The sequence below is a fragment of the Marmota flaviventris genome, chromosome 2 (assembly GCF_047511675.1).
Source record: "Marmota flaviventris isolate mMarFla1 chromosome 2, mMarFla1.hap1, whole genome shotgun sequence".
NCBI lineage: Eukaryota > Metazoa > Chordata > Mammalia > Rodentia > Sciuridae > Marmota > Marmota flaviventris.
The window spans coordinates 37,332,005-37,349,642 of NC_092499.1; the positions used below are offsets into that span (position 1 = coordinate 37,332,005).

General features: G+C 54.6%; 2 protein-coding genes across 15 annotated transcripts in view; one reads left to right on the forward strand and one right to left on the reverse strand.

The window, feature by feature from the left end:
- The window catches only part of Nrl (neural retina leucine zipper), a 283,758-nt gene that overhangs the window by 226,849 nt on the left and 39,271 nt on the right, over positions 1-17,638 (reverse strand). For 10 of the 14 annotated variants that reach the window (XR_011706580.1, XR_011706573.1, XR_011706571.1 and 7 more), the window contains exon 2: positions 13,727-13,805. The exons of the other annotated variants lie outside the window; for them this stretch is intronic. The gene's annotated coding sequence lies outside the window, so the exon portion shown is untranslated. The remainder of the gene's footprint in view (positions 1-13,726; positions 13,806-17,638) is intronic. 14 annotated transcript variants of the gene reach the window in all.
- Positions 223-17,125, forward strand: Carmil3 (capping protein regulator and myosin 1 linker 3). The gene is made up of 40 exons (XM_027920105.3): positions 223-276; positions 1,844-1,938; positions 2,204-2,254; positions 2,342-2,401; positions 2,487-2,602; positions 2,788-2,885; positions 3,121-3,191; positions 3,291-3,364; positions 3,603-3,678; positions 3,754-3,842; positions 4,347-4,441; positions 4,665-4,751; positions 4,962-5,071; positions 5,214-5,291; positions 5,820-5,896; positions 5,976-6,080; positions 6,172-6,241; positions 6,681-6,762; positions 6,860-6,956; positions 7,106-7,160; positions 7,241-7,413; positions 7,609-7,677; positions 7,874-7,967; positions 8,061-8,159; positions 8,520-8,648; positions 8,812-8,925; positions 9,370-9,545; positions 10,452-10,539; positions 10,666-10,803; positions 11,063-11,126; positions 11,266-11,474; positions 11,988-12,088; positions 12,701-13,016; positions 13,367-13,495; positions 14,157-14,223; positions 14,332-14,421; positions 16,050-16,168; positions 16,248-16,428; positions 16,601-16,711; positions 16,825-17,125. The coding sequence occupies exons 1-40, from the start codon at positions 237-239 to the stop codon at positions 16,848-16,850; spliced, it is 4,119 nt and encodes a 1,372-aa protein (XP_027775906.1). The 5' UTR covers positions 223-236; the 3' UTR covers positions 16,851-17,125.

Genomic DNA, 17,638 nt, shown 5'->3' on the forward strand with positions numbered 1-17,638 from the left:
CATGCTCAGTTCAGCACTTCTCCGGGCGGGGCGGGAGACCCGGCGCTCCGAGGCGGGGGGAGGAGCGCTCGCGCAGCCGCCCCTGACTGGAGCGGGCTCGGTCGCTGCTGCAGCGCTCAGCGCCCGGGCCCTGCCGGAGCCGGGACTAGCATGTGCCGCGGCTCCCCGGCGGCGGCGGCGGCGGCTTCTCTGCAGCAACAGCAGCAGCAGCAGCAGCAGCAGCAGCAGCGACCGCCATGGCCAAGGCCAGCGTGGAGCTCACCCGCGAGCTGCAAGGTAGGAGGCTGCCTTGGTCTCCGGGACGCCCCGTCCGGGAGCATCCCAGACCAGTGCTTTCCTGCCCGTGGTCAGACCCAAGCCCGGTGCCTCCTGCCCCCTCATGCATCCTCGCTCCAAGGCAGCCCCCTACTCCTGCATCCCAGCTCTGGCATCGCTGTCCCCGGAGCATCCTCCTCTGCCCCGCTCGCCTCACCCTACCAAGGACCTTCCTATCCTGGAGCCGCCCGTCCCGCTCTTGGGTGACAGGTGCAGTTCCCTTGCGCTTTCTGGGGCTGACGCTTAGCGTTCCTGACCCACCCCTCGGTGAGGTGTCCAGTGTCCCCTCCTTAGAGTCCTTGCTTTCCCCCCACCCCCGCCGGGCGGGGCCAGGCCCGCCCCGCCAGGCGATGGGAGCTGCCCCTGGTCCTGACCGCTGCTTGTCTTAACACCCTCCCTCTTCTCGGCCCCGCCCCGGAACTGACCCGGGAGAGAGCCCCCTAGATGCCTGGCATCGACCAGGCCATGGGGCAAAGAAGGGAGTCAGGAAAGAGGCTCTGGACTGAAGCTAAAATCAAAAGCAGGGTCCCTTCAGCTTACCTCCCACAGCCCCCTTCCCAACCTGCCCTCTTCTCATTACCCACCACCCACACTTCAAAGCCTCTTCTGGTTTCATAGGTTCTCATACTTAGCCCAAACCAAGGCCTGCCCCCACCCCCAGCAGTGCCACAACCCTGACCCCAGAGGCTGAGCACAGGCTAGCCCACGCAGAGAGCAGGAGCTCAAGGATGCTAAGAGCCATGATGCACTGTGGCGATTTCCCACAGATACCCTCACACACTGGATCACAATCATGAGATGTGTGTATACACATCTTTACAGAAACTGTACCTCCACCACACACATGTACCCCCACTGCACACGTGTACATATGCACACTATGGGATATCCGGATGGTTCTGCCAGCAGATGGGTATGTGGGTATGGGGCTCATTTAAACATTAAATCCTTCCCCCACCACCACCAACACACACATACACACACACACACACACACACACACACACACACACACACGAACTGTCTGGCACTGTGCCCTTTCACAGTAGCAAGCCAGCAGACTCATTCACACTTCTCTGTCCCTGCCAATGCCACACTCAGGCTCCCTGGCATTGTCAGAAGGCATACATACACACTCGTAGTAAAGTCAGACTCCCACACCCAGACCACCTAGGATACAGTCAGGGGACACCCCCACACCCCCACATACTGACTCACTGTGTATGTGTTGATGGGCTGGAGAAATCCTTCACACCCTCAGAGGTATAAGACATACCCTCCTACAGGCAGTGCCACTCAGCTACTGTCCCCTAACTCAGGGACATCAGGAGCCAGAGTTTTCTCCATTCTACATTCCCTCTCCAATAGGAAAAGTCACCCACGAAGGAAAAGTCTCTGTACCATACTTCTTTGTCCCTGTTTCTCTCTCCTCTAATCTGCCCCTGCCTCTGCCTCTATCTGAACAACCCTGAGGGAGTGGGGGTGGCCAGGGTGAGGGGAGCTCTGAGCAGGCCCCCACCCATCTGCAGACAGCATCCGGAGGTGCCTGAGCCAAGGGGCTGTGCTCCAGCAACATCGAGTGAAGCTAGAGACAAAACCCAAGAAGTTTGAGGACCGAGTGCTGGTGAGGGCATTGATCTTGGTGGGGTGAAGGGAGTTGGTGAGAGCAACTGAGCTGTAGGGAGCTAGACAGGAGAGACAGAAATGGGAGAACAGCTGAGGAGATAAAGCCTGGGGGAGGGGCAGGGTGGGCTGGGCTGATGTCTAGGAACCTAAGGTAGGGCAGGAAAGAAAAGGAAACTCCAAGAGCAGAGTTGAGGGGGCTAAAGGAAGGCAGGGTCACCAGGGCCCAGGCAGCTGCCATGAGCAGCTGATACTCTTCTCTGCAGGCCCTGACCTCCTGGCGCCTCCACCTCTTCCCCCTTAAAGTCCCTGCCAAGGTGAGTTGACCAGAGAAGACTAGCATGCTCCCTTCTGAGCCTGGCAACAAGGTCCTAATCAGGAACTGAGCATCTCCATCCCTCCAGGTGGAGAGCTCCTTCAATGTCCTGGAGATCCGTGCCTTCAACACGCTCAGTCAGAACCAGGTGATCACCAGGGTTCTGCATGCCACTATTGGGCCAACTGGAGGAGGGAGTCAATGTCTAAGGCTCTGCCGCTCCCTCCCCCCAGATCCTGGTGGAGACGGAGCGCGGCATGGTGAGCATGCGACTGCCATCAGCTGAGAGCGTGGACCAGGTGACGCGACATGTGAGCTCTGCCCTCTCCAAGGTCTGCCCTGGCCCTGGGTGAGTGGCAAACAAGGGGTATCTCAAGGGATTAGACAACAATGAGACTTAGACAACTAGACAACCTAGAAAAAGAGTGCTCATGTTCCCCTCCTGCTTTTTCCTGGGGGCACAAAAGCTATAACAGGGGAAATAATTGAGAGCCTCTTTCGATCCCACTCTTGGATGATTTGTTCATTTTCCAGGTGTTTGATCCGACGTGGAAATGTGGACACACCTGAGGGCCCCCGAGACACATCCCCCAACTCTGAGACTTCAACATCTACCACCCATAGTGTGTGTGGTGAGCAGGGGCAAACACAAGGAATGTGGGACCCAGGTCATTCTGCACCATGTCCAGAGCCCTTTGTGCATGGGATTTTGCCTTGAGGAGTCTTTGCCTGCCTTGATGTTCCCGGATCTCAGGAGCTGCATGATGTAGCAGGAACCTAGGATACTAGCACATATGGTGACCTTGAACCCCAAGCTGTTTCACATCCCCTTGCCCTTCATGGAGCCAGTCCATCTCCTCTCCACAGGTGGTTTCTCCGAGACCTATGCTGCCCTGTGTGACTACAATGGGCTGCACTGCCGTGAGGAGGTGCAATGGGTGCGTTGAGCAGGGACTTAGCAGGGAGCCAGTGGGACCTGGAGGGAGGAGCAGATGAGGGGGTGGGGAGCAGGTGTGAGCTAGTTCCATCTCTCCAAGGATGTGGATACCATTTACCATGCTGAGGATAACCGTGAGTTCAATCTTCTGGATTTCAGCCACTTAGAGAGCCGGTAAGCAGTTGGGGCAGAGACTTAACCCCCAAATTCCCCACCTCTGTTCAACCCTGGCCCTTCCCAGGATCTCCCTTCTGGTCCCACCCAGCCCCTGCTCTATCTCCCCAACTCCACACTCCCAACTCCACTGGTATCTAGCCATCTTTCCCCAGTCCAATTACCCCCATCATTGGTCTCTTCTTTCCTACCCCAGCCACCTACTTACCACTTCCTCCTCTCTTCACTATCCCCACAGAGATTTGGCCCTAATGGTGGCAGCCCTGGCCTACAACCAGTGGTTTACCAAACTCTACTGCAAAGACCTGCGGCTGGTAGGAAGTAGGAGAGAGGGGAGGGCAGGGGAGTGTCCTCCTTGGCTCCTGATCTTAGAACCTTTCTGTCCTCAGGGTTCAGAAGTTCTAGAACAGGTGCTACATACCCTGAGCAAGTCGGGGAGCCTGGAAGAGCTAGTGCTGGACAATGCTGGACTTAAGACGTGAGGCCAGCTTCCTCTGTGGGCAGTGGTATCCCCTTCATGTAGTCTTAAGAGTTCTAAAACCTCAGAGCATGGGGTCCCTGAACTATCTCATCCAGCTCCTCACTTTCCAGAGAGGAAGGAAGCTGAGACCCAAAGAGGGCACAAATCAAGTTAGTGGTCAAGCTGGAACTCAGACCTCAGGCTCCCAATGCCCAAATTCATTGGCCTTTCCCTAGTTCTTGCCATACCTTATCCCTGTTTTCCATCAAATGCCAAGCAGGGTGGCAGTCTTGAGGACTCAAAGCTGGGCTTTGTCTCAGCACAACTTCCTAAGGTGTGGCATGCCCTCAGGTACTCCAGAGAGGTGACAAGGTCCCTGGCAGGCCCCAAGCTGCTCCCCTGTTCTGAGGGCCTCTGACCATTGCAGCGCCAGCCAGACAGGCAGGTAGAGGAGGAGGGGAAGCCCACGGGTTGGGACCTGGGGCTCAGCTCCGGACAAATCCTTCCTCCCCTTCCCCGAAGGGACTTTGTCCAGAAGCTGGCCGGGGTGTTTGGGGAGAACGGGAGCTGTGTGCTGCATGCCCTCACTCTGTCCCACAACCCCATCGAGGACAAGGGTGAGCCCCAGCCCTGAATTCTATCCCACCACAATGCAGACCCCTGTCCTAGCCCAGAGCCCAACCCGGGTCTGAACAGTGGCTCTTCAGCCTGATGGTAGCCCCTGTCCCAGCATTTCTATCCTTGACCCCAGGCCTGCACCCTACTCAAGCCCCCATCTGACTCTACACCACCTGCACCTACTGCCCAGCTCTCACTGGGCCCATTCTCTCCACTCCTCAGGTTTCCTCAGTCTGAGCCAGCAGCTACTCTGCTTCCCCACTGGCCTCACCAAGCTGTGCTTGGCCAAGACTGCCATTTCCCCCCGAGGTACTCACACCAGGACCCCTAACCTCTGATTGCTGACCTCCCCCAAGTGCTCCCTGTGATGCTGAGCCTCAGAGGTGCACCCACACATCCACATACCATTCCAGGGATTGTGGGTGGAAAATAGCCACATTTAGGAATGGGGAAGGGTCATGTATTGAGGGGAAGAGGTGGGGATGAGGGCCAACCCAGCCCAGTGCTCGCTGTGCTCAGGGCTCCAGGCACTGGGCCAGACATTTGGGGCCAACCCGGCCTTCGCCAGCTCCCTTCGATACCTGGACCTGAGCAAGAACCCTGGGCTGCTCGCCACCGATGAAGCCAATGTGAGTCCACAGAACATTAGCCTCACCCTTTGCAGAAGCATGCTCAGGATTCAGGGCCAGGGAGTTTTCACCCCGTTGCCCCTGGGGGTAGAGAGACTCTGTCATCTCTTCTCCCGTAGCCTGTCTGTCCTTTCTTCCTAAGGCTCTGTACAGTTTCCTGGCCCAGCCCAATGCCCTGGTGCACCTGGACCTGTCGGGGACTGACTGTGCTGTTGACTTGGTGAGGGGTTGGTGACGGGGAGTGCCAGGCTGAGGGGATTTGGGGAGGCTATGGTGGGTCTCTGTCTCACCCCTGCCCCTTCTCTGAGTACAGAGGTGGGCAGGCTGCCAGGAGGAGTTTAGCAGTAGCTCATACCTATGTGCACCATATCCAGGTCTCGAGATTGCACCTGCTATGCCAAAAGCCAGCCCTCACCTCCTCACTCCAGCTGTGCACCCTAGCCTAGGGCTGTGTCTCCACTGGTGGGAAAGGATGTTTCCCCTAACTTGAGTAAAGGCACCTTAGGAATAGTGGTGGCCCTGCTTTACATATCTGCTGCCTGTGAGCCTCTCCATAGCCCAGGGAACCAGACAGGGAATGGACACACTTTCTACAGAGGACAAAACTGAGGCTTTAAGAAGCTGAGTGTGCATCCACAGTGGGAAAGGGAACCTCCCCGACCTTGGTGGGGAGGGCGGAGGGAGTCCTTGACCTACCACACTCCTCACCTCCTGGCCCCTCTGAGGCCCCCCATATCTCTCACCACAGCTTCTGGGTGCCCTGCTTCATGGCTGCTGCTCCCACCTCACCTACCTCAACCTGGCTCGCAACAGCTGTTCCCACAGGTGGGGGCAGGAGGGGCAGGGAGGGACAGGGCAAACTGTGGTCATCCCCCTCCCTTGCTGACCTCAGGGATCTCCACAGGAAGGGCCGGGAGGCCCCACCAGCCTTCAAGCAGTTCTTCAGCAGCGCCTACACACTGAGCCACGTCAACCTATCAACCACAAGGCTGCCCCTGGAGGCCCTCAGGTCTGGTGGGTGCAGGGTTGGGGGGTGTCCAAGGGAACCAAAGGGACCTAGAGGAAGGGTAAATGTGGGCCTACTGACCTTCCTCCTACAGGGCGCTACTTCAGGGCCTCTCCCTCAACAGTCACCTCAGTGATTTGCACCTGGACCTCAGCAGCTGTGAGGTAAATTCTCACCTGTCACCCAGTGTTCATTTCTCCAACCAGAGTCAAACCCTGGCTCCATCTCACCTCTCACCTCTGTGCTACTCCTCTGTAACCCTTTGCCCTAACCACACCTCTGCTTCCCCTCTCTGGCCCTTTTTCCAGAGACCATTGTGTTCTCCCCACCTAAAGCTTTGGTGGGTGGGAGATACCAGGCTTTTCCAGCAGAGGGCAGGAGCAAGCTGTTTTAGGAATAGCAGTCTTTCTGACAGGGAGAGAGAGAGCCTTGAAAAAGGATGGGGTATAGATAAAGGACCTCCCTGGTTTTATACCCACAACCTCGTGTGACCTTGGAACCCTGGCATTACTACTCTGGTCTATGAGGATTAAAGGTTCCCTATTCCCCCACTCCATCTCTTACCCCAATCCCGGCCTTCCCTGCTCTACCCTGTCTCTGCAGCTCCGCTCAGCAGGAGCCCAGGCCTTGCAGGAGCAGCTGGGGGCTGTCACCTGTGTGGGCAGCCTAGATCTGTCAGACAATGGTGAGTAGGACACCTCTTTGAACAAAGGGAAGAAGCCCTGAGGAGACCCCAGTTAGCCTCAGGCCTCAAGGCCAGGCCTGTCCCATCTACTGACCAGGGTTCGACTCGGACCTCCTGACCCTGGTGCCTGCACTTGGCAAGAACAAGTCCCTCAAGCACCTGTTCCTGGGCAAGAACTTCAATGTCAAGGCCAAGTGAGGCCCCCTTCCCACGCCCAGAGATCCTCATCCTTTCATCCACCCATCCTCTTGGCTCACTGTATTACCTCTGGCCACCTCTCTCCTCCTTCAATAGTATGACCCCAGCCCCTTCCCCTTCTACTCTGAGCCCCAATTCCCCACAGGACCCTGGAGGAGATCCTCCACAAGCTGGTACAACTGATCCAGGAAGAGGACTGTGTGAGTGACTGGGCCTAGGAGGGGACCTCCAGTGGCAGGGGACTGTGGGGACTGGACCCAACCCCTGCTTGCCCACTCAGTCCCTGCAGTCACTGTCAGTGGCAGACTCCCGACTGAAGCTCCGTACTAGCATCCTCATCAATGCTCTGGGAAGTAACACCTGCCTGGCCAAAGTGGATCTGAGCGGCAATGGCATGGAGGACATCGGGGCCAAGATGCTGTCTAAGGCCCTGCAGATAAATTCCTCCCTCAGGTGAGATCCACACCTGGACTCTCCGACCCAAAATTCCAACCCCCCACAACACACACATATGTATGTACACATTCTTGCCTCAATGCCTTGTATTCCAACCTTTGGAAGACCCCCATCCCAGAACCATCACTAAGTCAGGAAAGGAGGGAGGGCTTTAGAGGAAGGGGTGACAAACCAGTGCTCACCTTCCCTCAGAACTATCCTATGGGATCGGAACAATACATCTGCCCTGGGCTTCCTGGATATTGCGAGGGCACTGGAGAGGTAAGTGGACCAAGGCCCTGCCCTGATCCAAGCCCCCTGCCTCCCCTTGCCAGGATAAGGCCTAAACTACCCCAGCCCCAACCAGTCTCCTCCACAGAAGTGTAAGGAAGGACCATGAAAGAGGGGAAATGATGCACAAGGGGTGGGCTTTGGGGAGCAGGGGTCCTGCCCTACCCAGCCATTCTGTGTCCCACAGCAACCATACACTACGCTTCATGTCCTTCCCGGTGAGCGACATCTCCCAAGCCTACCGCAGTGCCCCTGAGCGCACGGAGGACGTCTGGCAGAAGGTGGAGGGTGCTATCTTAAGCAGGGTGAGAAAGCAAGGGGCAGAGGGCAGCCCATGTCCTTAGCCCTGATCCTACCCACTTCATGGTCTCCAGATCCAATGGTGCCTGGTGAGGAACAACCACTCTCAGACATGCCCCCAGGAGCAGGCCTTCAGGCTACAGCAGGGCCTGGTGACCAGCAGCGCCGAGCAAGTAAACGTTTCCCTCTGGGACACATGGGGCATGAAGGGTACAGGGGTAAGGTGGTGAAGTGCATGGGGTGGGGGCAGGAAGAGGCATCATGTAATCACATAACTGGATTGAGCATGTAGGAAAGCAAAAGGACAGGGTATTCAGAATGTGGGCTCCAAACATATGTGGGAAAACAAGTAGCCCCAGACAAGAGATGCACAGGGTTCTGGGAACTTGACTGAGCATTCAGGAAGGGAATTCTAAAGAGAGAGACTGGGGCTACCCAAAGACATCACTACCACCACTGCCAATGTCAGCACCAGGTGCATGGACCAAAGGGTCTGACCTGAGACCCCTGACAATCCTGCCACTGTGCTCCAGATGCTGCAGCGGCTGTGTGGACGAGTGCAGGAGGAGGTGCGGGCACTGAGGCTGTGCCCTTTGGAACCTGTGCAGGATGAGCTGCTCTACGCTCGGGACCTCATCAAGGATGCCAAAAACTCCCGGGCGGTGAGCCCTCTGCAGCCCCACCCTCCCTGACAGTCTGGAGAACCCAAGAAGGCCAACCATACTAACCCAGGAGTGTCCAGGCATCTGCTCTCCTAGCCCAAAGCCCCCAGGGATGTTTTAGGCTCTGATTCTGGTCTCTGAACCTAACCCCTTCCTTCCCTAGCTGTTTCCCAGCCTCTATGAGCTGGGCCATGTGCTGGCCAATGACGGACCTGTGCGGCAGAGGCTGGAATCAGTAGCCAGTGAGGTGTCCAAGGCTGTGGACAAGGAGCTGCAGGCAAGTCCTGGAGAAGGGAGGAGGCCATGATGGGAACCCAGTGTTGACCAATGTCCAAAGCTAAGAATTGAAGTCAGAGAAGGAGGGTAAAAAGGAAATGCACAGTTGAGACTACCCACAGTACCCCTGTGCAAAAGCATTACAACAATATGGGGCTTGGATTTTTCTGCAAGCTTTGACCTTGGACCCTAAACTGTAACCTCCCCTTCTCTGAATTCTGATCCTGGGACTGTTTCTCCCCCTTTCTATGTGGTAGGATAGAAGAAGCACTGATTATGAGGTAGGGAAGCCTGAGTGTCCAAGGCTCTAACAGATCTGTGTCCTTAGGCAGGTCCCTCAGTGTCACCATGGGGAACTGGAATAGACAGGCTAACGTTTCTTGCACTGAAGTGCCAGCCCTGACTGCTCCCCTTGGGACTCTGGCCTCCCTTCTCCCCACACTAGGTGATCCTGGAATCCATGGTCAGCCTAACACAGGAGTTATGCCCCGTAGCCATGCGGGTGGCTGAAGGGCACAATAAGATGCTGAGCAATGTGGCAGAGCGCGTCACTGTGCCTCGGAACTTCATCCGAGGGGCACTGCTGGAGCAGGCGGGACAGGACATTCAGAACAAGCTGGAGTGAGAAAGAGCATGGGGCTGGGGGTAGGGCTGGACTTGGCTCAGAGTACATAGGGACTTGGGAACTATCAGCAGCAATGAATAATGAATGGCATAATCTCTGTTGTGAGGGATAAATCTTTAACCAAATGCAACCTTGCTATTTAGAATCTGACTGGTCTTTGCCCTAGTAATCGTAAATGCTGAGCTGGGGTTTAGAAGCCCCGGTGGTACACAAACAGGTATATGCAGCATGTACCCACATACATATACCAGGAATTGTTTCCTAGAAACAAAACCCAACTTCCTCAAAGACATGAGCAAAGTGATGTATGTCAGACACCTAGATGCCATGTTTTCTTCCTCCCTGTCTTCATTTTCCCTAAAGTGCTTTCACTCTGGGTCTGGGTGCCACCACTCACCAAAGCAAATAAGTAAAGAATCTGAAACAGCCAGGCTCAAGAAGTACAGGTTTCTTTTTTTTAATATTTTTAGTTATAGAGAGATGCAATATCTTTATTTTGTTTATTTATTTTTATGTGGTGCTGAGGATCGAACCCAGTGCCTCACATGTGCAAGGCAAGCGCTCTGCCACTGAGCCACAAGCCCAGCCCCAAGAAGTACAGGTTTCTACACTTTCAAGGTTTATTCAGCACCCAAATTCACCTAGCTCTGTTCCACTGGGGCTCCTGACCTAGAACCTCCTTGCTCCTCCTTCAATTCCTCTTTGACCACAAACACGAGGGCTGGAACTAGACATGTTTGTGGAGACATGACTGTGGTAGACATAAGGTGCCTCCTATAGCAGCCACATTCTCCATGGGTAGCCAAGCCCACTGACCCATTCTCTTAGGCATCTGCGGTAGGGAGGAGCTGAGGCTCTGTGCCAGACAAGGGGTGACTGAGCAGCCCCACCTATGCCTACAGTGAGGTGAAGCTCTCAGTTGTCACCTACTTGACCAACTCCATAGTGGATGAGATCCTGCAGGAGCTGTACCACTCCCACAAGAGCCTGGTAAGTCTTCTGAACCTGGCCAGGCTGGGGCATGCCCTCCACCCTGCATCACCCCATCCCAACCTCCCATATCCCTGAGAGGTGGGCAGCTTCCTTGGGATCCTAGTCATACCTATCCTTTCCCAGGCCCGGCACTTGACCCAGTTAAGGACACTATCAGATCCACCAGGGGGGCTGGGCCAAGGGCAGGATCTGTCCTCCAGAGGCCGAGGCCGGAACCATGACCACGAGGAGACCACAGATGATGAACTTGGGACCAACATCGTGAGCCACCCCCCCTTAACCTGGGTCCTGCCTTTGAACCTATATTACTTTGCCCCCTCCCAAGACTCCACTCTCTACCTCTCTGTGCCTGGCCTCCCCTCAAACTCAATCCAGCCCAGCCTCTTCCCTGGTCCCAGTGCCTCAGCCCCCTGAGCAGCAGGAGGGAGGATAAACTCCAAAGAAAAGGCTTTAATGAGGAGTAAGAGGCTCCAGTTGAGGGTTCTTGAGCCCTGGCCCCATCCTGTGTCCATTTCTGCAGGACACCATGGCCATCAAAAAGCAGAAACGCTGCCGCAAGATCCGGCCGGTGTCTGCCTTCATCAGTGAGTCCCCAGCCTCAGTTCTCATGTCCTCCGGGCTCCTATGCCTTCCCTAGGCCCTCTTTCCCTTTCTTCTCTGTCTCTGCATCCTCTCTTCTCCCTATCCCTCCTGCTAGTCCCTCTAATGCTGCTGTACCCACAGGTGGGAGCCCTCAGGACATGGAAAGCCAACTGGGGAGCCTGGGGATCCCCCCTGGCTGGTTCTCAGGACTCGGGGGCAGCCAGCCTTCAGCTAGTGGCTCCTGGGAAGGTCTATCTGAGCTGCCTACTCATGGTTATAAACTAAGGCATCAAACACAAGGGAGGCCCCGGCCCCCCAGGACCACTCCACCAGGACCAGGTCGGCCCAGTGTGAGTCCCAAAGACCTTACAAAGGACTGACTTTCCTTAGCAATGCTATTGCCAGGGATTCCAGCTTTAGGTCCTAGATGCCAGAGATATTAGCTTTGGGGAACTGGGCAGGAGCCCAAGCAAGCCATAAAACAGTTAAGGGATTATCCAGTTTAGATGGGAGCTAGACCTTATTGCAGATAATAAATCTCCATCTAGCTGGGGATGGTGGTACCCAGCTACTCAGGAGGCTGAGGCAGGAGGATTTCCTGAGCCCATGAGTTCAAGACCAGCCTGGCAACACAGCAAGACCCCATATCAAAAAATAAAGAAATGAGGAAAGAAATCTCTGTCTACCAGGCAGTGACATTCTAATTTTTATGAAGGACAAAGCCAAGAGCCTTTCTCCAAGCTTAGGAAATGCCTAGGTGAATCAAAGTCTGAATTTCCATTGGGCCAAGTCCAAAGGGAAGGCTCTGAGAGGTTGGGAGGTGGGAAACATGAGCTATCCCACAGGACTCTTCCTCTTAGCAGGTACCAGTACCTGGGACTCGTCAGGAGAATGGAATGGCCAGCCGCCTAGATGAGGGGCTAGAGGACTTTTTCAGCCGAAGGGTCATGGATGAAAGTTCCAGGTATGATGCCTAGACACACTCTCATTTTCAGTTCCTATCCTCCCAATTCCCCTGAAGTCTCTCCAGCAACAGTGTCCCCAATCCAGTCTCTCTGGGACATTTTTCCACATTCTTAACCTTCCCCCACATCCTTTAACTCCTATGCCTCTAAGTCTCCTCATGACAGTTAAAAAGGATGGAGCCAGCATGAACTACCAGATTGGGATGGTAGGGACAGGGCAGAGGTGACAGGCCCTGGGATGGATGGCCCATTAGTAGTATGAGGCCCTGAGGCCAGTGGCCTCCATCTCTGTCTTACACAGACTCCCCAGGATATGTCCAGAAAAAGCCAGGACACTTGGAGGAGAAAAATTGTTGCCAAGGTGAGGGAGTAGACAGTCTGGGAGGAGAGAGTCAATTTAGGGGAAAAAGACTACTGGAGGTTTATGATGGGGAAGAAAAGGACACCACCTCCTCTGAGAACTAAGTAAGTGGAAAGGCGCACAGGGCAGCAGGAGAGACCAGATGAGAGAGAGAAATAGGATATTCATTAGACCCAGGATGAACCAACACCAGCACCACTCTGGGCTCTGCATCTAGCGTTTGTCACTAACTCACCCCAACTCTGCCCAGCTACCCCAGGACTCTGAGGACTGTTCGGCCAGGCCTCTCAGAGGCACCACTGCCTCCACTCCAGAAGAAGAGGCGCCGAGGCCTGTTTCATTTTCGGAGGCCCCGGAGCTTCAAGGGGGACAGGGGACCAGGGTCCCCCACTGCTGGACTCCTCCTCCCTCCACCCCCACCCCCACCCCCAACTCAGGAGAGCCCTCCCAGCCCAGACCCCCCAAGCCTCGGCAATAACTCTTCTCCCTGCTGGAGCCCAGAGGAGGAAACCAGCCTCCTCCCTGGATTTGGTGGGGGAAGGGGACCTTCCTTTCGTAAGAAGATGGTAAGTAAGGCAGGGGGTGCCGCGTCCTCCCTTTCTCCTGTCCCTCACATAGCCCATTCGCTAACATCACCCCAACATTAATGGGAGAATGTTAGGACTCAAGGTTCTGAGGAGCACTGGTCATTCCATTTCTCCTTTCCTTGAGAATGGACTAATACCTGGTAGCCCAGAGCATGCTGGGAGTGCTGTATGAAAATGATGGCATTGGAAGGACTTCTCTCAGGGTCATGGCAGGGGGGCTCCCCAGGGCCAGTGACTCAGTGGGGTGGGGGTGCTCCCACTGCTCCACTGCTGCCCATGTAGTTCCTTCTCCATCAGGAACTGCTTGTAAACAAGAGACCTTGTTCCAGGGCACCGAAGGGTCAGAGCCAGGGGAGGGGGACCCAGTTCCTGGGACAGCACAGCAGCCAAGGGCCCACGGTGTTGCCCTTCCTGGGTTGGGAAGAGCCAAGGGTTGGAGCTTCGACGGGAAACGAGAGGTGAGAGGAGCCTGGTACTACAAGCTGAGGGTCCTGTGGGTCCCTGTCCACCATCCCCCTTCCTGCTCCCTCATTGCTGGTGATTCCACAGAGAATGCAGGTGCTTTGGAGTTGGAAGTTGTTGGCTGCAGTTCTCTGCACTACCCATGCTTGCCAGGGAATTTGGGACTAGCTACTAAACCTCTTGGATATTGTAAAATACGTGGTTGGAGGAGTCATAAAACTACTCACCTCTAGTGCTCTTCTTCCCAAACTTTGGTAACTTGATTGCAGCCCATTTATGATGATTTTCACCTTATCCATGTGCCACCTAAATTAGTATTTATGTAATATTTTTATTTAAATCAATTCACCTTTTTTTAAACTTAGTCTAGATATAAGCATTATCATCTTTAAAATCTCAGGCACTTTGTATAAGTAATTTTTCTATTAATCATAGAATAAACATCTATCTATTAAGATAGAAGTATGTTAATTTGTGTAAGCCATTTCTTGTGCCCCCAGGATGGTAAGGGTGCCACTTGGGAAACATGGTCCAAGTATCTAGGAAGTAGTGACATGAAAATGACATGAGATGCCAGAGCAGAAACCGTTTGTCAATTGCAGTCCCCCATGGAGGGGGCTTTTCTCATGACCTGATCTGACTTACCCATTCTTTCAGGGCACAGGCCCAGACCTGGATGACAGCACCCAGGCTTGGCAGAAAAGGCGCTCTTCAGATGATGCAGGTGAGATTACTCATCCTTGCTCCCCTCCTTTGACCCTTCTCTCAGGATCCCCTCCTAATTTGCCCTTTCTCTTTCTTCCTTTCCCTTTCCCATCTCCTTCCATTCCAGGACCTGGAGCCTGGAAGCCACCCCCACCACCTCAAAGCACCAAGCCAAGCTTCAGTGCCATACGACGAGCAGAGGCCACATGGCACATAGGTATGGATAGCCCCTTCCTAGGCAGCAGCACCAAAAATCCAGGGCATGTCCAAAGAAACAGAAGCTGTGGCTCCTGAGCTGAGGAATTTCCCACCAACATGGGGCAGTGAGAAGTCAGCACAATGAAAATGTTTAAGGGTATTTTACAAAGCTACATTCAAAAGAGACAAACAGTTCCATCCAAAGAAAAAATCTCCAGATCAAAAGTGGTTTCACTACAGCTAACAGACAGGAGCAATGTTTTATATCGATGGTTCCAGGAAATCCTCTAGGATAGGTGCTGCCTCAGACCACCATCAGCACAGCAGTGCCCTCTATAGAGAAGTTCCCATTCTGCTCCTTAGCTGGGAAGAGGGTGGGAAGTCAAGCTGCTAGGGAGTGCCAGCTATGCCAGGCTCATTTCAAACATTTCAGCCTCCTGTAAAAATACCTTGTCGACCTATCATTGGGTTATTCAGAAAGGTGCCCCAAAGGAGGGGCAAGAGCACTGCTTTGGAGGTCAGACGCCCTGGATATTGGTCCTGCTCAGCCACCCATGACTTTAAATAGGTCATTTATTTTCTGGTCTCATGACTGGAGGAATAAAATGGAGGAGGACTATTCCAGGTATGATACTTCCCTCTTGCTGGGTTCAGAGTACCTTAAGTATAAGGAGCCACTAAAGAAAAGCTGACCAGCTCAGCATTGACTTGAATTTCCAAGGCCTGGAATATGACCCCTGACAATATTGACATGGACAAAATCTTCCTGTAGACACATACACCCCCTTGCCCTCCTCCACTCCTACCCCTGGACTAATACATACAGGACCAGAAGGAGTTAAAAGATGGGCAGGCAGGTCTGACTTGGGCTGCCTGCTCTCCATAGTCCCTTCCTGCCCCTTTTGGCCCTTGCTCCTCTCTCCCCTGTAGTGCCCAGAGCCAAGCTGACATGGTCATGACAGTGCCTGTGTGCCTTCCCCATCCTCCAAGGCCAACCCAGCACTGGGGCATCTGTACTGACTTCCCATCCCTCACACAGACTGGGTCAAGTATTCAAAGCAGGGCCGCATCCTTCATTTAGGAAACCACAGTCAGAATAGGCAGATGCTTCACTGCACGCATCCCTCATAGTGACGCATATAGACTCCATTTGCCAGGTGTTTACCCTCAGACTCATGCTGCTTAAAAGTTGGGGCAAGGAGGCAGCGGGGAGGGCAGCAATGTGCCAGTGTACTCTCCTTGAGTCTGTCTCTAAATCAGACTGGCAAACAGTTCTGGGAATGTCAGGCTGCAGTATTGGCAGAGCCCTGGGACACTGCAGCTCTGGATGGGCAGCCATGCCTGTGGGTCTAACAGGCCCCATGTCCTGGCTTTGCCCTGGTAGGAAAGGACCTGGGTTCTGCTCTGCAAGAGAGGCATCCAGGCCAGAGCCCCCTCAAGAGGTGATGACCTCAGGGTGATCCTGGGTACCCAGAGCTAAGGAAAGGTGGCCATTGAAGGGTAGAAGGGGACATCAAAGGCAGAGATGGAGCAAATGGAACTGAAGGGGGAAAGTCTTGGCCTATGGGGCTTCCCCAGAGGAGTACACCGAGGAGGGCTCTTCAAGCATGCCTTTTCCTGTAGCTTCTTCTGTCTGCTATCCCCCAGCTGAGGAGAGTGCCCCCAACCACAGCTGCCAGAGCCCCAGCCCAGCCTCCCAAGATGGGGAGGAAGAAAAGGAGGGAGCCTTATTCCCAGAGAGGATGGTTCCAGCCAGGAATGCCAAGGTGAGGGCCAGCAAGGTGGGTGGGTAGGGTGCTTGGATGAGGCAAGGAGACTGACCCAGCACCTTCCTTCCTCTGCCAGCTACAGGATCCCCCTTTAGCTCCACGGCCTCCCAAGCCAGTAGCTGTCCCCAGAGGTCGCCGGCCCCCTCAGGTACCAGGAGGCAGGGAGGAGACCGAGGCTGGGAATACAGCCCCAGGAGTCAACAAGTCCCGGCTGAGGCTGGGTTCACAGCAAGACCAAGAGGAGCCTGAAGTCCAAGGTCTGCTTCCCTGGCTAAGTGAGGGGCTCAGGGAATCCTCAGAAACCTTGCTGTCCACATCGGTTCCCCTTAAAAGGCATGGAATAAGCAACAACCAGGAGTCACAGCCTGGATAAGCACCCCAGCCTGTGATCTCCCACATATGCCAAGCTTGCTATGAATGTCATTTCAGGACCCCCTGATCCAGGCCGCCGGACTGCCCCACTGAAACCCAAGAGGACACGGCGGGCGCAGTCCTGTGATAAACTGGAGCCTGATAGAAGACGGCCCCCTGACCCCTCAGGTGCCAGTGGTGAGAGGGCAGGACCCCTTCCCACCTATCTGTCAATCTATTCAACACAGGGTGCTGGCTCTCCCTGCCCAGGAAACAGAGTTCCATGAATTTGTCCCCAGCAGGAACCAGTGAGCCAGGAACAGACTGACAGCTGCCACGACACCTTCCTCTCCAGCCTTCCTCTCAACATGTGCCTCACAAGGACTCAGACCCCTATCCATCCCTGTTCCCCCAGACTCCTTGCCAGCCCTGTCCAACAGGCACAGGGGAGCTGGAGGCCAGGGACTGGAAGGGAGGAAGCAACCTGGAGAGAGGGAGGCTCTCAGTGCCTGCCTTGATGCCTCGCTCTGCAGAGAGCTTCAGGGTGGGGCCTGTCTCCTCCCCTGGGAGGGTAGATCTCTGTCCCTGTATCCCCAGGGGCTTCTCCCCACTTGTATAGAATAAAAAAGAAAAAAAAATGTCTGCCTTCAGTCTCTGCTGTCTTCCCCATTCACTTCCCACACTCCCACCATCTGCTCCCTTCCCACAAGCCTCCAGGGCTTGGCCTCAGTGGAGGAAAATGAGGAACACCCCACAGGTATGGGGCTGAGACTCTGAAAGGAGAAGGAGAATAACAAAGCTGCTCAGAAGGGGACTTCTAAGTCTCTCTGGTAGGATGGGCTATTAGTGCAGGGTCAGGGCTGCAAAATGAGACCAACATAGTGTGTATCCAGCTTTGGAAGATGCAATGGGATTGAAAGGCCCCAGCATACCAGGGGGAGATTGGGGAGCAGTGGGCGTGCATGTGTATATGCATTCACACACATGCTCACTATCAGTGTCACACGTGTCATCCTGTGAGCACCCTCAGTAGTCAAAAATCTCAACAGTAGAGTAGCTTATAGGTGAACAGAGTCTCTATGACATGAGGAAATGATTAAATTAATCATTTCCTTC